The sequence below is a fragment of the Chiloscyllium plagiosum genome, chromosome 2 (assembly GCF_004010195.1).
Source record: "Chiloscyllium plagiosum isolate BGI_BamShark_2017 chromosome 2, ASM401019v2, whole genome shotgun sequence".
In the NCBI taxonomy this organism is placed as follows: domain Eukaryota; kingdom Metazoa; phylum Chordata; class Chondrichthyes; order Orectolobiformes; family Hemiscylliidae; genus Chiloscyllium; species Chiloscyllium plagiosum.
This window is the reverse complement of record NC_057711.1, coordinates 2,091,288-2,112,925: the sequence shown is the minus strand read 5'-3', so window position 1 is coordinate 2,112,925 and position 21,638 is coordinate 2,091,288. Positions and strand designations below refer to the sequence as shown.

The 21,638-nt window shown below is 42.6% G+C and overlaps 1 protein-coding gene across 2 annotated transcripts in view; it reads right to left on the bottom strand.

The window, feature by feature from the left end:
* rictora (RPTOR independent companion of MTOR, complex 2 a) overlaps positions 1–21,638 on the bottom strand; it is a 242,633-nt gene that overhangs the window by 133,402 nt on the left and 87,593 nt on the right. For both annotated transcript variants that reach the window (XM_043703086.1, XM_043703095.1), the window contains exons 4-6: positions 20,134–20,198; positions 17,975–18,106; positions 1,786–1,849 (exon numbers count right to left, since the gene is read on the bottom strand). In XM_043703086.1, the coding sequence (XP_043559021.1) occupies positions 1,786–1,849; positions 17,975–18,106; positions 20,134–20,198 (261 nt within the window). The remainder of the gene's footprint in view (positions 1–1,785; positions 1,850–17,974; positions 18,107–20,133; positions 20,199–21,638) is intronic.

Below are 21,638 nucleotides of genomic sequence, written 5' to 3'. Positions count from 1 at the left end.
AGCCCTTCTTCAGGAATGAGGAAAGTGTGTCCAGCAGGCTAAGATAAAAGGTAGGGAGGAGTGACTTGGGGGAGGAGCGTTGGAAATGCGATAGGTGGAAGGAGGTCAAGGTGAGGGTGATAGGCCGGAGGGGGATGGAGAGGTCAGGAAGAAGATTGCAGGTTAGGATGGCGGTGCTGAGTTCGAGGGATTTGACTGAGACCAGGTGGGGGGAGGGGAAATGAAGAAGCTGGAGAAATCTGAGTTCATCCCTTGTGGTTGGAGGGTTCCTAGGCGGAAGATGAGCCGTTCTTCCTCCAGCCGTCGTGTTGCTATGGTCTGGCGTTGGAGGAGTCCAAGGACCTGCATGTCCTTGGTGGAGTGGGGGGGGGAGTTGAAGTGTTGAGCCACGGGGTGGTTGGGTTGGTTGGTCCGGGTGTCCCAGAAGTGTTCTCTGAAACGTTCCCACCTGGACCAACCAACCCAACCACCCCGTAGCCCAACACTTCAATTCCCCCTCCCACTCCACCAAGGACATGCAGGTCCTTGGACTCCTCCATCGCCAGACCATAGCAACACGACGGCTGGAGGAAGAGCGCCTCATCTTCCGCCTAGGAACCCTCCAACCACAAGGGATGAACTCAGATTTCTCCAGTTTCCTCATTTCCCCTCCCCCCACCTTGTCTCAGTCCCAACCCTCAAACTCAGCACCACCTTCCTAACCTGCAATCTACTTCCTGACCTCTCCGCCCCCACCCCGGCCTATCACCCTCACCTTTATCTCCTTCCTCCTATTGCATTTCCAACGCCCCTCCTCCCTAACTTTTATCTTAGCCTGCTTGGCACACCTTCCTCATTCCTGAAGAAGGGCTCATGCCCAAAATGTCGATTCTCCTGCTCCTTGGATGCTGCCTGACCTGCTGTGCTTTTCCAGCAACACATTTTCAGCATAGATTCTTGTTAGGCAAAGAAACAGAAGTTATTAGGGACAGATGGGAATGTGGAATTTGAACTATGAACACATCAACCATGATCTTTTTGAATGGTGGAGCAGTTCCAAGGGACCAAATGGTCTACTTCTGTTCCTACTATTTCCTACGTAGTTCTTCTGCTAAAAGGCATTCCAGATCTGACAAATGCTCCCCGGCATCCCAATTTTTCTTTGAGATTTTCAGCAACGAATAACAGGGATTGGCATTTGGAAGCTATTCAAATTAAATTGTTCACTGTTGTGAAGGGCTGAGGCATTAGGATCACAAGTTAAGAATGAGGAAGTAGAGGAATGTTTTTCATCAAAGGCTAATCACGATGTCAATCACAGGATAATAAAACAAACAGCACAGGTAGATACAGACTAAAGCCACATCCTCTACACTGCTCTCATCAAATACTCAGCGGACGTGTACAGCACAGGTTTAGATACAGAATAAAGCTCCCGCCAGACAGTACCTTCCAACAATCTCAGGGCAGGTACTGTACAGGAGGTGTAGCACAGATTAAATGTACACTACAATATCTAGCTTGGTATCTGAACTCAGAGGCTAATAAGTTAACTATGAAAAAAATCCAAAAGGGTGTCTTAGAAGCTAAATCCATTCTCCCTTGCCTATGCAGCTATTTTCCCTTAAGCCAAGATTGATGGAGGAGGAGGAAACATCAGCAGTTAGAAGGGACAGTCACAGATTACACGAATGACATTGTCTGTTATTCATACCACGCCACATCTAGCTTGATGCAAAGAAATATCTCACAGTATAATGCTTGTAAATTCAGTGATGAAGTAGCAACATCAGAGAGTATATTTACCTTTCGAACTAATCGAAGTGCTTGGGTTCGCTCCACTTCGTTACTCTGTTGTATGTCTATACACCTGGAGAAAGAAGATCATAAAGACTGTTCATTCATGTTCCTGCATTGCCTCACTGGGGTGATGACTCACACAGTGAACTATCATTGTATTACTGCATGGAGGTGATGACTCTCACAATAACCTGTCATGTGAACACAGAACATGACAGCGCAGTACAGGCCCTTCGGCCCTTGAAGTTGCACCGACCTGTGAAACCAATTCTAACCTACACTATTCCGTTTTCATCCACATATTTGTCCAAAGACCATTAAAATAGGAGAGTCTACTATTGTTCCAGGTAGGGTAAAGAACCTACCTCCAATATCTGCCCTTTGTCTATCACCCCGCAATTTAAAGCTATGTTCCCTAGTGCTAGCCATCATCATCCTAAGAAAAAGGCTCTCACTGTCCATCCTATCTAATCTTCTGATCATCTTGCATGTCTCTACTAAGTCACCTCTCAGCCTTCTTCTTCTAACAGATACAGCCTCAAGTCCCTCAGCCTTTACTCATAAGACCATCCCTCCATACCAGGCAACATCCTGGTAAATCTCCTCTGCACCCTTTCCAACGTTTCCACATTCTTCCTGTAATGCAGCGACCAGAACTGCACGTGATTCTCCAAGTGTGGCTGCACCAGAGTTTTGTACAACTGCATGACCTCATGGCTCCGAAACACAATCCTTCTATCAATAAAACCTAACACGCCGTATGCCTTCTTAAAAACCCTATCAACCTGAGTGGCAACTTTGAGGGATCTTTGTACATGGACTCTAAGATCTCTCTGCTCATCTACATTAGCAAGAATCTTACCATTAGTGAATCACCTCACATTTTTCCGCATTAAACTCAATTTGCCACCTCAGCCCAGCTCTGCAGCTTGTCTACGTCTCTCTGTAACTTACAACATTCTTCAGCACTATCTGCAGCTCCAGTGACCTCAGTGACATTGCAAATGTATTAATCCATCCTTCTACGCCCTCAACCAGATCATTTATAAAAATGACAAACAGCAGTTGCTCCAAAACAGATCCTTGTGGTACACCACCAGTACACCACTACATCCTTGAACTCAAGGATGAACACTTCCCATCATTTCCCACCCTCTGTCTTCTTACAACTGGCTAATTTCTGATCCAAACCACAAAATCACCCTCAATCCCATGCCTTCATATTTTGTGCAATAGTCTACAGTGGGGAACTTTATCAAACGCTTTACTGATATCCATATACACCACATCAACCTTGTTTGGTCACTTTCTCAAAGAACTCAATAAGGTTTGAGACACACAACTTACCCTTCACAAAACTGTGTTGACTACCCCTAATCAAATTATTCCTTTTGAGATGATTATAAATAGCCTCTGTAAGGCTCACTGGCCATTAATTACCAGGGATTTCTCTACTCTCCTTGAACAAAGGGACAACATTTGCTATTCTCCAGTTTTCTAGCACTATTCCTGTAGACAATGATGACAGAAAGATCAAAGCCAAAGGCTCTTCATCTCCTCCCTGGCTTTCCAGAGAAATCTAGGATAAATCCCATCTGGCATAGGGAACTTATTTATTTTCAAACCTTCCAGAATTGCTAACACTTCATCCTTATGAACCTCATCCAATCTAGTCGAATAGCCTGTATCTCCGTATTCTCCTCAACATTCGTGGGCGGCACGGTGGTTAGCACTGCTGCCTCACAACGGCAGAGACCCGGGTTAAATTCCTACCTCAGGCGACTGACTGTGTGGAGTTTGCACATTCTCCCTGTGTCTGCGTGGGTTTCCTCCGGGTGCTCTGGTTTCCTCCCACAGTCTAAAAATGCACAGGTTAGGTGAATTGGCCGTGCTAAATTGCCCGTAGAGTTAGATGAAGGGGTAAATGTAGGGGAATGGGTCTGGGTGGGTTGCGCTTTGGCGGGTCGGTGTGGACTTGTTGGGCTGAAGGGCCTGTTTCCACACTTAGGTAAGTAATCTAACCTAAAAACATTATCTTTTTCCTGAGAGAATACCAATGAAAAATACTCATTTCGCACCTCTCCTTCGGACTCCATGCACAACTTCCCATTACTGTCCTTAACTGGCCCTAATCTTACTCTAATCATTCTTTTATTCTTAACATACCTATAGAAAACTTTCGGGTTTTCCTTGATCCTACCTGCCAAAGACTTCTCATGTGCCCTCCTGGCTCTTCTTTGCTCTCCCCTTAGGTCCTTCCTGAGTAACTTGGAACTCTCAAGCACCCTAACTGAGCCTTCACATCTCATCTTTACATAAGCCTCTTGAAGCTCTTGTCAAGAGGGAAAAACTTCTTTACTAAACCATGGCTCCCTTGCTAAACTACCTCCTCCTTGCCTGACAGGTACATACTTACCAAGGACGTGTAGTAGGTGTTCCTTGAACAAGCTCCACATCACAATTGTAATCTTCCCCATCCTAATTATCCTAAATCTTGCCTAATCACATCGTAATTGCCTTTCTCCCAGCTATAACTCTTGCCCTGCAGTTTATACCTATACCTTTCCATCACTAAAGTAAACAACTGAATTGTGGTCACGATCACCAAAGTGCTCATCTACCTCCAAATCTAACACCTGGCCAGGTTCATTACCCAGTATCAAATCCAATGTGACCTCGCTTCTTGTTGGCCTGTGTCAGGAAACCCTCCTGCACACATTGGACAAAAACTGACCCATCTAAAGTACTCGAACTATAGTGTTTCCATTCAATATTTGGAAAGTTAAAGACCCCATATCAAGTACCCTGTCACTCTCATTCCTATCAAGAATTATCTTTGCCATCCTATCCTCTACATCTCTGGAACTATTCAGAGGCCTATAGAAAACTCTCAACAGGGTGACCTCTCCTTCCCTGTTTCTAACCTCAGCCCATACTACCTCAGTAGATGAGTCTTCATCGAACATCTTTACTGCCACCGTAATACTGACAATGCCACACCTCCCCCCTTTTTAACCACCTTCCCTGTTCTTACTGAAACATCTAAACCCTGGAACTTACAACAACCATCCCTGTCCCTACTCTATCCAGGTCTCCGAAATGGGCACAACATCGAAGTCCCAGGTACTAACCCATGCTGTGAGTTCACCCATCTTATTCTGGAAGCAGACACACTTCAAACCATCTTCCTGCCTGCTGGTACATTCTCGCAACCTTGAAACCTTATTTATGATCTCACTACTCCTGGACACTGGATCTAGAATTCAGGTTCCCATCCCCCTGCTGAATTAGTTTAAATCCTCCTGAAGAGCATTATCAATTTTTTCCCCAGGATATTGATACCTCTCTGGTTCAGGTGTAGACCATCCTATTTGTAGAGGTCCCACTTACCCCAGAATGAGCCCCAATCATCCAGGTACCCAGAACCCTCCCTCCTGCACCATTCCTGTAGCCGCGTGTTCAACTCCTCTCTTTCAGTGTTCCTCACCTCGCTAGCATGTGGCACAGGTAACAAACCAGAGACAACAACTTTTTGTTCTGGCTCAAAGCTTCCACTCTAGCTCCCTGAATTTGTACCTTACATCCCCACTCCTTTTCCTACTAATGTCGTTAGTGCCTATGGGGACCAGGACTTGGGATGCTACCCACCATAAAGATCACAAAAATACGATCAGAGATAACATGGACCCTAGCACCTGGGAGGTAACACACCTGTTTGAGTCCCTCTCATGCCCACAGAACCTATGGAGTCCCCCAATGACTAATGCTCTGCTCTTCTACTCCACTTCCCTTCGGAGTAACAGGGTCAGATTCTGTACCAGAGAACTGCACCCCATAGCTTATCCCTAGTAAGTCGACCCTCCCCCCCAACAGTACCCAAAACGGTATACTGGTTATTGAGGGGAACACCCACAGGGGATTCCTGCACTGTCTGCCAGTTCCTTTTCCGCTCCCTGACTCTAACCCATCTACCCTTTTCCTGTAGCTGAGGTGTAACTACTTCCCTGTAACTCCTCTCAATTACCCCCTCAGCCTCCCAAATGATCAGAAGTGCATCCAGCTCCAGTTCCTTAACGCAATTTCCAAGGAGCTGGAGTTGGGTGGACTTCATACAGAGGAAGTCAATGGGGACACTAGTGGTAACCCTTACCTTCCACATTCGACAGGAGTATTCAAATCCCCTAACATCCATTCCCACTATTCTAAATTCTCAAAGAGACTACTGAAAAATAAACTAGTAACCTAACTAATCTGCAGCACAGAAACTTTTGTTTTTTCAGAGGAGGAGGATGTGGGGGAGACACTGCTAAAGTAGTGCTTCAGGTAAAGCAACCGCCCAAATATATTGCCTCACTTGCTCAGCCGTCCTGTGTCCTCTCCTGCTCAGCATGGACCATATTACCATACTGGGGTAGTGCCCCTCTCAGTAATCTGTCACTATTTTACTACAATGAAAGGATGATTCTTGCAGTGCTCTGTCACTTAATTACTAGGCTGACGTGTGACTCACCCAGTAATATTCACTCTATTACTAGGTTGGTGTAGAACTGGGCTGATCTACTACATGACTAGTGGATAACTGCAAGAATCTGTTTTGGGTCCACTGCTATTCATCATTTTTAAAAATGGCCTGTATGAGGGCGTAGAAAGATGGATTAGTAAATTTGCGGGCGACACTAAAGGTGGTACCGTTGTGGAGAGTGCCGAAGTTGCAAATTACAGAAGGACATAGATAAGCTGGGCTGACAGGTGGCAAATGGAGTTTAATGCAGAAAAGTATGAGATGATTCACGTTAGAAGGAGTAACAGAAATGCAGAGTACTGAGCGAATGGTAAGATTATAGGTAGTGCAGACGAGCAGAGAGATCCAGGTGTCCGTCTACATAGATCCCTCAAAGTTGCCACCCAGGTTGAGAGGGCTGTTAAGAATGTATACGGTGTGTTAGCTTTTATTAGTAGAGCGATTGAGTTTTGGAACCATGAGGTCATACTGCAGCTGTACAAGACTTTGGTGCGGCCGCACTTGTAGTATTGCGTGCAGTTCTGGTCACCACATTATAGGAAGAATGTGGAAGCTTTGGAAAGGGTTGAGGAGATTTACTAGGATGTTGCCTGGTATGGATGGAAAGTCTTACGAGGAAAGGTTGAGGGACTTGAAGCTGTTTTTGTGAGAGAGAAGGTCGAGAGGTGACTTAATTGAGACATATAAAATAATGAGTGGGTTTGATCGGGTGGACAATGAGAGCCTTTTTCATAAGATGGTGACGGCTAGCACACGAGGGCATAGCTTCAAATTGAGGGATGATAGATACAAGACAGATGTCAGAGTTAGGTTCTTTACTGAGTACGAGGAGCATGGAACATACTGCCTACAACAGTTGTAGACTCGCCAACTTTACGGGCATTTAAATGGTCATTGGATAAACATTCGGACGAGAATGGAATAGTGTAGGATAGATGGGCTTTAGATTGGTTTCACAGGGCGGTGCAACATCGAGGGTTGGTGCGCTTGTACTGCGTTGTAATGTTCTATGTGACTCCAGATCAAGTTCGCACCTTGAAATTACCATCCATTTGAGTGTGGTTCCTTAATCTCGGATTTGAAAATATTTCTCACATTATTGGCAATCTGCCCTCATCAATTATTGTACATGGGTTTCTCTTTACCCACCTCAATCTTTTATTCCTACTCTATTTCGATTGTACCAGTCCTATTTAAATATCAATCATTCAGACAGATTTAGGGTGGCACGGTGGCTCAGTGGCTAGCACTGCTGCCTCACAGCACCAGGGATCTGGGTTTGATTCCCGCCTTGGGAGGCTGTCTGTATGGAGTTTGCACATTCACCTAGTGTCTGCGTGGGCTTCTTCGGGATGCTCTGGTTTCCTCCCACATTCTGGAAGATATGTAGGTCAGGTGAGTTGGCCATATAGAGTTGGTGCATTAGAACATAACAGTGCAGTACAGGCCCTTCAGCCCACGATGTTGCGCCACCCTGTCATACTAATCTGAACACCTACACTATTCCATATATGTCCATATGCCTGTCCAACGATGACTTAAATGCACTTAAACTTGGCGAATCTACTACCGTTGCAGGCAAAGCATTCCATACCCTTACTATTCTCTGAGTAAAGAGGGTTAATGTAGGGAAATGAGTCTCAGTGGGGGTATGGGTGGGTTGCGCTTCGGCGGGTCAGTGTGGACTTGTTGGGCCCAAGGGCCTGTTTCCACACTGTAAGTAATCTAATCTAAAAAAAGTAATCTAATCTAATCTACTCTCTGAGTAAAGAGGGTTAATGTAGGGAAATGAGTCTCAGTGGGTTACTCTTTGGAGGGTCAGTGTGCACTTGTTGGGCCAAAGGGCCTGTTTCCACACCACAGGGAATCTAATAACACCAGCTAATAATGATTTAGAACTGACTCTTTTTCTTCATGGCATATGAGTATCGCTGGCCAGGCCAGCATTTGTTGCCCATCCTTCATGTCCCAGAGTCGAGTTCAAAGTTAACCACATTGGTGTGGCTCTGTAGTCATGTGTTAGCCAGATCTGCTAAGGATGGCAGATTTCCGACCTAAAGAAAATTAGTGAACAATGTAGGTTCAATCAACATCTGTCATCATTTTGGCTTTCCAATCCAAATTTTTATTAAATTCAAATTTCACCATCATCTATGATAAGATCCAAATCCATGGCTCCAGAGCATTAGCCTGTGGTTCTGAATTACTAACAAAAACAGAAAGTGTAAGAAAAGTTCAACAGGTCTGGCAGCATCTGTGGACAGAAATCAGAGTTAATGTTTCAGGTTCAGTAACCCTTCCTCAGAACCTCAGTTCTGAATTACTAGTCCAGTGACATTGTCATCATACCACAGGTACATGTAAATCAGTCCTAAAATGGCATGACAGGAATGCAGTCTCTGTCCTTCCCCAAATCTGGCCTGGAATTAACAGGGAAGTCTAACAAAAGGCTCAGAAAGCAGTAACAAAAATAAAACAAAATCAAGAAGCAGAGGCTGCGTGTGCATCAATCAAAATGAGGTTATTTTAAGGAACTATTCTGCTACAATTTTTATCCTAATTCTTTCATAGGATAGGGGCATCGTTTGACAGACCAGCATGTTGCCAACCCCAAAAGCCTTTAAATTAATTGGCTCTCTAGCTATTTTCAAGGAGAGTTTACAGTCAACAACATTGCCATAGGTCTGGAGCCATCCAGACCGGGTAAAGATTACAGATTTCATTCCCTAAACTGATAAACCATGATAGTATTGTTGGCAGGAGGAGCGTTTGCTTTTTAATCCTAACTATCCTTGAGAAGCTGGTAACAAGCAACTTCTTGACACATTGTAGACTGCCTGGTTTCAGGACACTCACTGTGCTGTTACAGGAGGGTAGTCCCAAGATTTTGAATCAGTGACAGTGCAGGAATGTTGATGTTGTTCCAAGTCACAATGCTCCGACTTGGAGAACTTGTGAGTGGTGGTATTTGCATATGCCTGCTTCTTTTGTTGCTGAAGATTACAGGTTTGGACAGAGCTTTTGAGGAGCTTGGCAATTTGCAACAGTGCATCTCAGTATACAATCCCACTGTGTACTAGTGAACAGATTGAGTGTTAAAGTGATGGATAGAATGCGATTAAAATGAGCTGCTTGGTATTGACCTTCATGTATTGTTGAAGCTACTCTAATCCAGCCAAGTTGAGAGTTTGCCTGTGATGCTCCTAGTGTCTTGAAAATTTTAAGGAGACAATAGTTTAATTATTCACCACAGAATTCTCAGCCTCTGATCTACTCTTAAAGCCTCAGCATTTCTAAGTTTGGTCCAATTCAATTTCTCTGCAATGATAATCCTCAGAAATGTTGATATTATGGGATTCAGTGATGGATATGCCTTTGAATTTCAAGCAATAATGGTCATATTCCCTCTTATTGAAGATGACCATTGCACAGATATTATGTGCCATTTATCAGTTAAAACCTCATCAGGATCTTGTTGCATGTAAAAATATAGGAAATAGGAGTAGGCCATTCAACCCTTCAAGGCTGCTCCGTCATTCAATATTTATTTCAGTACCCTGCTCCTGCTTTCTCCTCTATATCTTTGATACTTCTTGGGACTAAAACAATGTCTAACTCCTTCTTGAAAACATTCAATGTTTTGCACTCAACCCTGTGGCAAGAATTCCAAAGCTCATCATTCCCTGGGTGACAATGTTTTTCCTCATCTCATTTATAAATGGCTTACCCTGTATCTTTAAACCGTGACCCATGGTTCTAGATTGCCTGGCCACTGACATCTTTTTATGCATTTATCTAGTCTAGTCTATTAGATTTCTATGAAATTGTCCTTCATTCTTCTAACCTCCAGTAAATATAGTCCTAACTGATTTAGGTTCACTTCAGATATCAGTCCTGCCATCCCAGGAATCAGTGTACACTTTCTCCATAGATAGCGAGGACATCTTTCTTCAGATATGAGACCAAACTATGCATGATACTCAAGGCCTTGTATATTTGCAGCAAGACATTCCTGCTCTTCTTGTACACAAATCCTCTTAGCGAGTTTTGAGAAGATTTGTAGCTCAGGTTGAAGTTCTGGATGTTGGTTTGCTTGCTGAGCTGGAAGATTTGTTTTCAGATGTTTCGTCACCATACTGGGTAACATCATCAGTGAGCCTCTGAATGAAGCATTGATGGTATAGTCTGCTTTCTATGTTTGAGTTTCCTTGGGTTTGTGATGTAATTTCCTATTGTGATGTCATTTCCTGTTCTTTTTTCTCAGGGTGATAAATGGGATCCAAGTCAATGTGCTTATTGACAGAGTTCTGGTTGGAATGCCATGCTGCTAGGAATTCTCATGCATATCTCAGTTTAGCTTGTCTTAGGCTGGATGTGCTGTCCCAAAGGGGTGTCCTTCCTCATCCATATGTAAGGATACTAGTGAGAATGGGTCACGTCTTTTTGTGGCTAGTTGATGTTCATGTATCCTGGTGGCTAGTTTTCTGCCTGTAACAAACACTACATTGGACAAACAGGCAGAAAACTAGCCATCAGGATACATGAACATCAACTAACCACAAAACGACATGACCCACTCTCACTGGTATCCTTACATACGGATGAAGGAGGATACCACTTTGACTGGGACAACACATCCACCCTAAGACAAGCTGAACACAGATACGCATGAGAAGTCCTAGAAACATGGCATTCCAACCGGAATTCTACCAACAAATACATTTACTTGGATCCCATTTACCACTGAGAAAAACAGGAAATGACATCACCATAAGAAATACCATCACCACAGGAAATGACATCACCAACCCAAGGAAACCCAAACATATAAATAGAAAAGCGGGCTACATCACCAGTGCTTCATTCGGAAGCTCACTGAAGATGTTACCTAGTATGGTGACGGAATGTCTAAAGGTGAACCTTCTAGCTCAGCGAGCAAACCTACATCCACAAATCCTCTTGCTACCAAGGCCAACATCATATTGGAATGCCATCCTAGCAGCATGGCATTCCAACCAGAACTCTGTCAATAAGCACATTGACTTGGATCCCATTTATCACTCTGAGAAAAAAGAACAGGAAATGACATCACAACATCCACCCAGGTAAATAGTGCGGTGAGGAAGGCATATGGCGTACTGGCTTTTATTGGTAGAGGAATTGAGTTCCGGAGTACTGAGGTCATGTTGCAGTTGTATAAGACTCTGGTGCGGCCGCATCTGGAATATTGTGTGCAGTTTTGGTCGCCATACCACAGGAAGGACGTGGAGGCATTGGAACGGGTGCAGAGGAGGTTTACCAGGATGTTGCCTGGTATGGAAGGAAGATCGTATGAGGAAAGACTGAGACACTTGGGGCTGTTTTCATGAGAGAAAAGACGGTTTAGGGGTGACTTGATTGAGGTGTACAAGATGATTAGGGGGTTAGATAGGGTTGACAGTGTGAACCTTTTCCCGCGTATGGAGTCGGGTATTACAAGGGGGCATAGCTTTAAATTAAGGGGGGGGGTAGATATTTGTCGTCTTCAGTGCCTGCTGCACCTAGATGGTTAATTTCAGTAATTGGTGTTTAGACACTCACCTTGTTGAACCTCCCACACTTTCCCAATCTACTGCCAGTCAGATAATAATCTGCCTTACGTTTTTGTGACCAAAATGGATAGCCTCACAATTTATCATTACAATACATCTACCGTGCATTTGCCCATTCACTCAATTTGTCCCAAAACACAGAAATATCTCTGCCACCTCCTCACGGCTTTCCCATCCATCCAACTTGGTTATGTCTGCAAACATGGAGATACTACATTTAATTCCATCACATAAATCATTAATTGTGAGTTATCGTAAATAGGTAGCATCTAAGCACTGATCCTTGTGGTTCCTCACTTGTCGATGTCTGCCGCTCAGAAAAACACCCGTTTATTCCTACTCGGTTTCCTGCCAGCCAGCTATCCAGTTCTCATTCCATTGATTTGAACTTTACATGCTAATTTGTTTATGTGAAACCGTGTTGAACGCCTTCTGAACATTTGGAATGCCTCCCCAGCTCTCCTTGATCAATGCTACTGGTTTCGTCAAAAAAATCCAGTATATTTGTCAAGCACACTTTCCCTTTCATAAAGCCATACTGATCCTGTCAAATCCAGTTATTTGGATAGATATGACAGAATCTAAGAAGTCATGAACTGTATTGATCATCATGCGAGAATCAGCAAACATTTTCCTCTTCCTTTTCTAGTCGGCAAGACGTAACTTGTGGGATGTCACATACTTCAGTCCTCAAACCCTAACCATTTACAATCCATATTAATTGCTTGGATACAGGGATAGAAAGTACTATTGCCAAATTTGCAGAAACCACTAAAGCAGGTGGGAAAGTACGTTACAATGAAGAAATTAGAGATTTACAAATAGATATGGAGATTAGGTGAATGGGCCAAAATTTAGCAGATTAAGTTTAGTGTGGATAAGTGTGAAGTTATCCATTTTGATCAGAGGGATAGAAAGGCAACTTATTATCAAATGTAGAGAAACTTCAAGAGTCTGCAGAGGGATCTGGGTATTTTAATGCATGAATTGCAAAACACTAGTATGCAGGTACAACAGTTAAAAAAGGATTTAAAATCCAGTTCATGGGATTTTGGCATTTCTTACAAAAGAAACAGGGTCGAAGAGCAGGGATGTGTTGTTGCAACTGTATCAGACATTAGAGCGACTGCACCTGGACTACTGTGTACAGTTTTGGTCCCCTTACTTGAAGGAGGGACGTAGTCATATTGGAGGTAGTTCAGAAAAGATTCACTAGATTGATTCCAGAGATGAGGGGTCTGTCTTATGAACAGAGTTGAGCAGTTTAGACCTGGAGTTTAGAAGAATGGGAAGAGATCTAATTGAGGTAAATAAAATGCTAAAGAGGATTGATCAAACAGAAAGAGAGGATATTTCCTCATGTGGGGCAATCTCAAACAAGGGTCAGTGTTAGGATAAAGGGTGGGAGATTTAAAAGAGATGAGGAGAAATTACTTCTCTCAAAGGATTGTGAATCAGTGGAATTTCCTAATTCAGACTATGGTAGATGCTGAAGCATCGTCGAAATTTGAGGAAGTATTATTCAGGTTTTTCGTTAAGTAACGGGTTGAAGGGTTACAGAGAAAGGGCAGAAAAGTGGAGTGAAGCCAACATGAGATCAGCTATAAATTGTACTGAATGGTGGGAGCAAGCTTATGGGGCAGAATTGCCCACTCCTGCACCTAATTTTTATATTCTGATCTTATCATGATGTAAAGATAATTGAAGTTGAAACTGATTGGGGCTAGGAACTATCCTGAGAACTCTTCCTGGACTGATGCCCTGGGGGAGAGCTAACTGGTTTCTTGTGCTCTGTATGACTCCAACAGTAGGTGAGCTTTTCCTACAGTAGTGGAAAACTTCAATATGCATCATCAAATGTGGCTCAGTCACAGGGGAGGCAATGGCCTAGTGGTATTATCACTGGATTGTTAATCTAGAGACCCAGGTAATGTTGCAGGGAGCTGGGTTCGAATCCCACCACAGCAGATGGTGGAATTTGAATTCAATAAGTATCTGAAATTAAGGATCTAATGACTACTATAAATCCATTGCCAACTGTCAGAAAAATCCACCTGGTTCACTAACTTCCTTTAGGCAAGGAAGTCTGCCATCCTTACCTAACCTGGCCTACATGTGACTCTAGACCCACAACAAGGTGGTTGACTCTCAACTGCCCTCTGGGCAATTAGGGATGGGCAATAAATGCTGCCTAGCCAGCACGCCCTAATCCTGTTACAGAATAAAGAAAAAAAATTAGGCTAGAGATTCTTAAATGACATAGCAGCTACTGTGCCTGTGGTAGATGGTAAAGAAACCAACCACAGGGGGAAAAAACTACTTGGCCTCATTCTCACCAATCTCCCTGTCGCAAATACATTTATCCATGACAGTATTAGTAGGACTGACCATCTCGAGACAAAGTACCAACTTCACATTGAGGATACCCTCCATTGTGCTGTATAACACTATGGCAGTGCAAACAGATCTCACAACTCAGATTGAGCTTCCTTGGGGTGCTGAGAGCTATCAGCAGAAACGTATTCAGCCACAATTGGTAAGCCTATGGCATGGGATATGTCCACTCTACTGTTACATTCAAACCAGGGGAGTCTTTCAATGAAGAATGCAAGATGGTATGCCAGGAAAGTATCAGGCACAACTAAAAATTAGGCATCAGCCTGAAGCTACAACGCAGGTCTGCTTGCAGCATGCAAGAGTCCAAACTAAGCAATCCCACAAAGAAAAACTATCAGATCTAATCTTCTCAGTCCTGCCATATCCAGTCACAAATGGTGGTTGGCAATTAAATAACAGGAGACTCCCAACTTCAATGATGGGACAGCCCAGTAGGTCAGGTCAAAAGGTAAGGCTGGAGCATTTGCAGCTACAAGTGCCAAGAAGATAATTCATCAATCGCAAATGCCAGTCCACAGTCAATCCTATCCTGTCCACAGATATTAAAAAAACATTTGAAGGCTCTGAATATTGCAAAAGCTTTGGGCTCTGAAACACACTGGCAGTAGCACTGAAAACACAGGCTGCAGGACTAGCCAAGTTGTTCTTGTAAAGCTACAACAGTGCCATCTCCATAGCAATATAGAAAATTACACAGGTATATCCTGTGCACCAACAATGGATAAATCCAACTGCCCCATGACTTGACTCTCAACCATAAGCCAAGTGATGGATGGTGTTGTCAGCACTGGTATCAAGTAGCACTTATTCAGCAACAAATTACTCACTGATGCTCATTCTGCATTTCACTAGGACACCACAGCTTATGAACCTAATATAATCATCTTCTAAACATTGATGAAAGAGTTGAACTCCAGAGGGGAGTTAAGTATGATTGTCCTTGACATCAAGGTCACATTTGGTTAGATAGTAACATTAAAAAGTCCTAAACAAACTGGAGTCAGTGGGAATCAGGGCGAAACTTCTCTGCTATTTAGAGTCCCATATCTAATAAATAAAATGGTTGTGATTGCAGGAGTTCAGTTATTTCAGTACCAAGACACCTCTAAAAATACTTCCCCTGAGGAACTCCTGCAATCAACCTGTTCAGGAATGTTATGACACACCTCTGGAGCAGGTGGGACTTGAAACTTAGCCTCCTGGCTGAGAGCTACAGACTTTACCACTGTGCCAAAAGACCCCGCATGTTCCTTAGGGAACTATCCCATGCCCAATGATCTTCAGGTGCTTCCTCAAAGACCTTCACTCCATCACAAATCAATGATGTTCAATGATAATTGCACAACATTCAGCACCATTTGCAATTCTGGGCACTGAAGTAGTGTATGTTCAAATGAAACAAGACTTGGATAATATTCAGACTTGGGCTAATAAGTGGCAAATAATACACAGGCCACAGAAATGTCAGGCAATGATCATCCTCATCTTGGTATTCAATAGTATCACCATTGCTAAATTCCACACTATCAAAGTCTGGCTACAAGAACCAATCAGAAAGAGGAATTTAGCAGCAAGTAATTTACTTCCTGACCCCCACAAAGTCAATCTATAATCCACGAGGTGCAAGTGGTATCAAGACAAAAGATGATGGAATAATGGTTTGGGTGGTGCAGCTGCAACAATACTCGAAGTTCAATACCATCCAAGACAAAGCAGTCCGCTGGATGGCAGCCCGTCCATTACCTCTAATATTCAAAGCTGTCCACCACTGATTCACAGTGGCAGCAATGTGCACTAGCTAGAAGAGAATCTGCAATAAGTCACCAAAGTTGCTTTGATACCACATTCCAAACCCGCAACCTCTACCAGCTGGAAAGACAGGGGCAGATGATGCATAGAACCATCAACATCTGCAAATTTCAGAGTCACAAAGTTTTTACAGTCTGGAAAGAGACTGTTTGACTCATTGCATCTGCACCGGTCATCTAGCACTATCTATTTTAATCATTTTATTCAGAACTTGGGTCTGGTCTTATATGCTTTGGCATTTCAATTGCTCATCTAAATACAGTACTACTTAAATGTCTTGAGGTTCACACCTTTTCTACTGTTCTTGACAGTGAATCCCAGATACCCCATCACCTACTGGGTGAAACTTTATTTCCCCCCTTCAAATCCCTTCTAAAGCTCCTGCTTCTTACCATAAACCTTTCACTCCAATCCTGCTTTGAAACTGGATGCAAGTTTACTCGCTGAGCTGGAAAGTTTGTTTTCAGATGTTTCGTCACCATACTAAATAATATCGTCAGTGAGCCTCCGGTGAAGCACTGGTGGTATGGCCCGCTTTTTCTTTATGTTTAGGTTTTCAGCAAATGACATCACCAACCCAAGGAAACCTATACACAAAGAAAAAGCGGGCCATACCACCAATGCTTCACCAGAGGCTCACTGACTATGTTACCTAGTATGGTGACAAAACATCTGAAAACAAACCTTCTAGCTCAGCGAGCAGACTTGCATCCAAAACCTGAAACTATATAACCATTTTTTCAACGTCATGGGAGTCAAACTCCTAGAATCTCTTCCTCAATGTCGTAAGGGCAATTTGGGAGGGTAATAAATGCTGGCCTTTTCAGCAAAATCCACATCCTTTGAAAGAAACATTTTAATGGCCGAGGAGCATGCTGCAGTACCAGAAGCAACTTGTGCAAGTTTCCATAATGTTATCACTGTTGGTTGTACTGTTGGTATCTGGGGATTTGATATTGCCTGGTGCTACACAAATGAATTTCCCCTAAATAATATATATAGCAAACTTTGTTTTAACCAGTATCTTATGACCGGCACTTTCAAACTGGCAAAAATTATATACTTCAAATACTGGACATTTATTATCGCAATCTTGCGATGTCTGAGTAGTCAATTGAGGACGTGAGTGAGAAGGCTCTCTGCTAAGTTTTATTTAGGTTGCATTATTACTTAAGTGACTTCTGCTGTAAATAAAGTCTAACAGTGATGTGTACATCCGTTGCATTACACTTCTATCACTTAGTGTATGTTTTTACATTGACCTCTTGATCAGTTAGAATATTTGCTCAACCAGCACATGCCTGGTCCCATAGGTGCCGGTTAATAAAACGTTTGCTATACAATAATACAAATTAAACATATGGAGGGAAAGTCCCGCCATGTTATTGTAAACACTAGCCAAGCAGGCTCTTTGAAGAATTGCTTACCATTCTGGCCAAGTGTGATAGAGGTTGGAAGATCAATAAACAGTAAAATTAAGTTCCTCATGTTTATAAACAATTTTGTAAGATTGCAGGGTATTGGCAGTCCATTATCGTATCAAATGCTCTGTCTTTCTCCAGCTGGTTTCATTTTGCCTTCAATGCCCCAGTGGTGCCATCAGTTCCCAGTGGGGAGGCTGGTTAGACCAAGTTGTGGTCAGATTGCTTAATAATTTAGTCTTTGGAGCTATTACCAATTATCTGAGTAAACATGTTTGACAGTGCATTTGATCAATAGAAAAACAGCTTTCAACCTTTAGTTTGAAAGCTTCCCTGCTATAGCCAGGGTGCAGCAAGTGAAGAGAGACTGACGCAGTTTCGACCCAACCAGTGCATTTAGCAATTGGACAATCTGTTACATACTTTCAAAGAGGAATCAAACGACACATACTAACCTAGCTATTAAGTAATCCACACGCAGTCTCAACACCTTCTGAAGAATACTGGAGTCTCGGATGAGATAGCGAAGGGCACGGAGACCAGCTGCACGCACCTCTTTAGCTTCATTTAACAATGCTAATCGCAAACTGTGTAAGAGGACAGTATATTTAAAAAAGAAAGAAAGAATAAACAGTACCTCCAAAACATCTAAAAGCACTTCATGGGCAGTTAATTACTTTGAATGTAATCACTGTTATTTTGAAGGCAAACGGAGTCATGAATTAATGTACAGCAATAAGAAAATCCAGTTTCTGATCCTGCCGCAGCACTGAAACAGGTGTTCCCATGTGACAGTGAAAACTATAACCTAGCTTTCCTCATCCTTCAAGACCTGCCTGCAGTCTTTGGTATAGTTGGCCACATCATCCTCTCTTCCACTGCTGTCTAGCAGTGAGGCTGTAGAAGCGTAGTGCTCAAATTTCTGCTGTTGATAAATTATAATTGCTCATATCCACCATTTTAACACTGTCCAACTTCATTCCTTTCTTAGTTTGTCTGTCGCTAAAATTCTAATTTAGGTCTTTGCAATATTTAGGCTCAACTGTTCCACAACATGCATTGATCTAATCTCCAACATTCTATCCTCCACAAACACAAATTCCTTACTTACATCAAATCTGTTCACACATCAGCCCTGTTTGCTGAGCTACATTAATTCCTAGCAAAGCAATGTATTGACTTTCAAGTTCTCATCCATGTTTTCAAATTCCTCAATGATCTCTTAGCTTTTCGATGTTTCCACTAATCTAATTCTGGCCTCTTGGATATCTTCAATTTTAACAGTTTCAACATTGTTGGCCTCGTAATCAGATGCTTTCACCCTAAACTTGAATTCCCTCCCTAATTCTTCTGAGAAGCCACCTCTCTTTATGCCTTTCAGACCTTCTTCAAAGTTTCGTCACTTTGATCAACCTTTTGGTTATTTGTCCTAATGTTACCTGTACCTTTGTAATTTTGCCTTATTGCACCCTTGTGAACCATCTCAGCATACAGCCATAGAGATGTAAAGCATGGAATCAGACCTTTTGATCTAACTTGTCCACACCGACCAAATACCCTAAATTGATCTAGTCCCATTTGCCAGCATTAGGTCCATATTTACTAAACCCTTCTTATTCACATACCCATCCAGATACTTCTTAAATGTTATAATTGTATCCACCTCACTTCCTTTGGCAGTTTATTCCATACATTCACCACCCTCAGTTGCCCCTCAGGTCACTCTTAAGCCTTTACCCTCTCACCTTAAACTTATACCCTCTAGTTCAGGACTCCCCTATGCTGGGAAAAGGACTTGACTATTCACCCTATCCATACCCCTCATGATTTTATAATTCTTTCTAATGTCACCCCTCCCTCACTCTAGGGGAAAAAAGCCCTAGCCTATTCCGCCTCCCTATAGCTTAAACCCTCCAACCCTCCCAGCAACATCCACTTAAATCTTTTCTGAACCCTTTCAGGTTTCTCATTTTTCCTATAGTAGGAAAACCAGGCTTGAACACTGTATTCTTAAAGTGGGCTAACCAATGTCCTGTACAACTGTGACATGACGTCAGAACTCCTGTACTTAATGCACTGACTTCTGAACATATCAAACATCTTCTTCATCACCCTGTCTACCTACAACTTTACTTTCATGGAACAATGCATCTAAAACCATAGGTGTCTCTGTTCAGCAACATTCCCAGGGCCCTACCATTACCTGTATAAGTTCTTTCCTGATTTGCCTTCACAAAACACACACTTCACATTTACCGAAAATGTTCTGTAGAAATACAAGTAATTGTTGATAATGTTTTGGCCATATTGACTGAGAAATAAATATTGCCTACAATACCAATATCCTATGCATTCTTGAAAAAAATAGGTCTCAGTTCAACATCTTATGCAAATGACAACACCTCAATCAATGAGCACACAAAATTAGATTATGTTTTATAAATAAAACCTGGAGGTGGGCTTAAATGCAGTGATTACCAGTGGGTACAGTTCAGAAGACAAACATTCTCAAAGTTGAATGATCCACATTCCTCCAGAGGAAACTTTGAATCTGGACAATGCCAACAAACTCACCACACAAAAATAGGAAATACTAGATCTTTACTGAACTTACCATATTATAATTTCTTCATAAGTAAATCCTAGTTTCTCTTCACAGTGGCCAACATTACAAAGTAACTGTGGAGGAAGAGAGATAGACCATATCAAACAACTTTGAACAAACTATCTAAACAATGTAACTAACGTTGTGTCTGTTGCCTGATACAGATGAATGTTGCAACATAGCATAATGAGACAAATTTACACTGTGACTTCCCACACAATGAGCTCCCGATTTCAATCATGCCACACTGGGTGATTGCCAAGTGAAGACCAATGCACTACGTGGAGAGAAAATAAAAGCAGAACAGTCTTACAGAATATTACAAGTTTCACTTGATTGAATCATATACATCTGAGCAGCAGAGACCAGAATGAACAGCCCTCCCCAAGCTATGTGGATGACACCTTTGTCATCTTGAAACAGAACAAATTAGAGGAAACCTACAATATCATCAACATCCTCCAAAGAGGAAGAGAACTACAACAGACTCCCCTTCCTAGATGTATCAGTGAAACATACAGTTAATGGAGAACTGCAGACTAGCGTCTACAGGAAAGCAACACACAGTCCAGATACTCAACTACAGGAGCAATCATGCCAACACCCACAAACAGAGCTGCATCAGGACATTATTTAAGTGAGCCATAACACATTGCAGCACCCATGAACTACAAGCAGAAGAAAAATACCTATACAGCGTATTCAAGAATGGGTACCCGATAAATACAGTCCGCTGATTCTTAAACAACAAACCCAAACAAGATGACAACACATCCAGAGACTCTAGCCACATTACCATACAAAGACATCTGACTACCTGACTACTTCGACCTCTTGGCATCAGGGTAGCCCACAAACCTACCAACATACTGAAACAGCTACTGACGAACCTAAAAAGGACCCTGTACCAACAACCAGCAAAACAAATGTAATTTACAAAATGCCCTGCAAGGACTGCAACAAGCACTCCATCGGACAGACAGGTAGAAAACTAACCAAGACACACAAGCACCAACCAGCCACCAAAAAACATGACCAGCTATCACTAGCATCCTTACATGCAGACCAAGAAGAACACCATTTTGATTGGGACAACTCATCCATCCTAGGACAGGATAAACAGAGACACACATGGGAATTCCAAGAGGCCTGGCATTCAAACCAGAACTCCATCAAAAAGCACATTGATTTGAACCCCATTTACCAACCTCTGAGAAAAAGAACCAGAAGCGATATCACCCACCTTAACAGACCAAGACACACAGATAGAAAGTGGGACAGAACACCAGCACTTCACTGCAGGCTCTCTGGTGATGTTACCCAGAATGGTGATGAAACGTCTACAGACAAACCTACCAGCTAACCGAACAAACCTACAACCCAAATCATATAAGTTTACACCAACAATTCCCTAACTTGTTTCTGTTATAGCTGTTGAGTCCAGCTGATGTCACTGATAACAAATCAGATGCCAGAATGAAACCTGACTTGATCAATAACTTCTTTCAGTTATT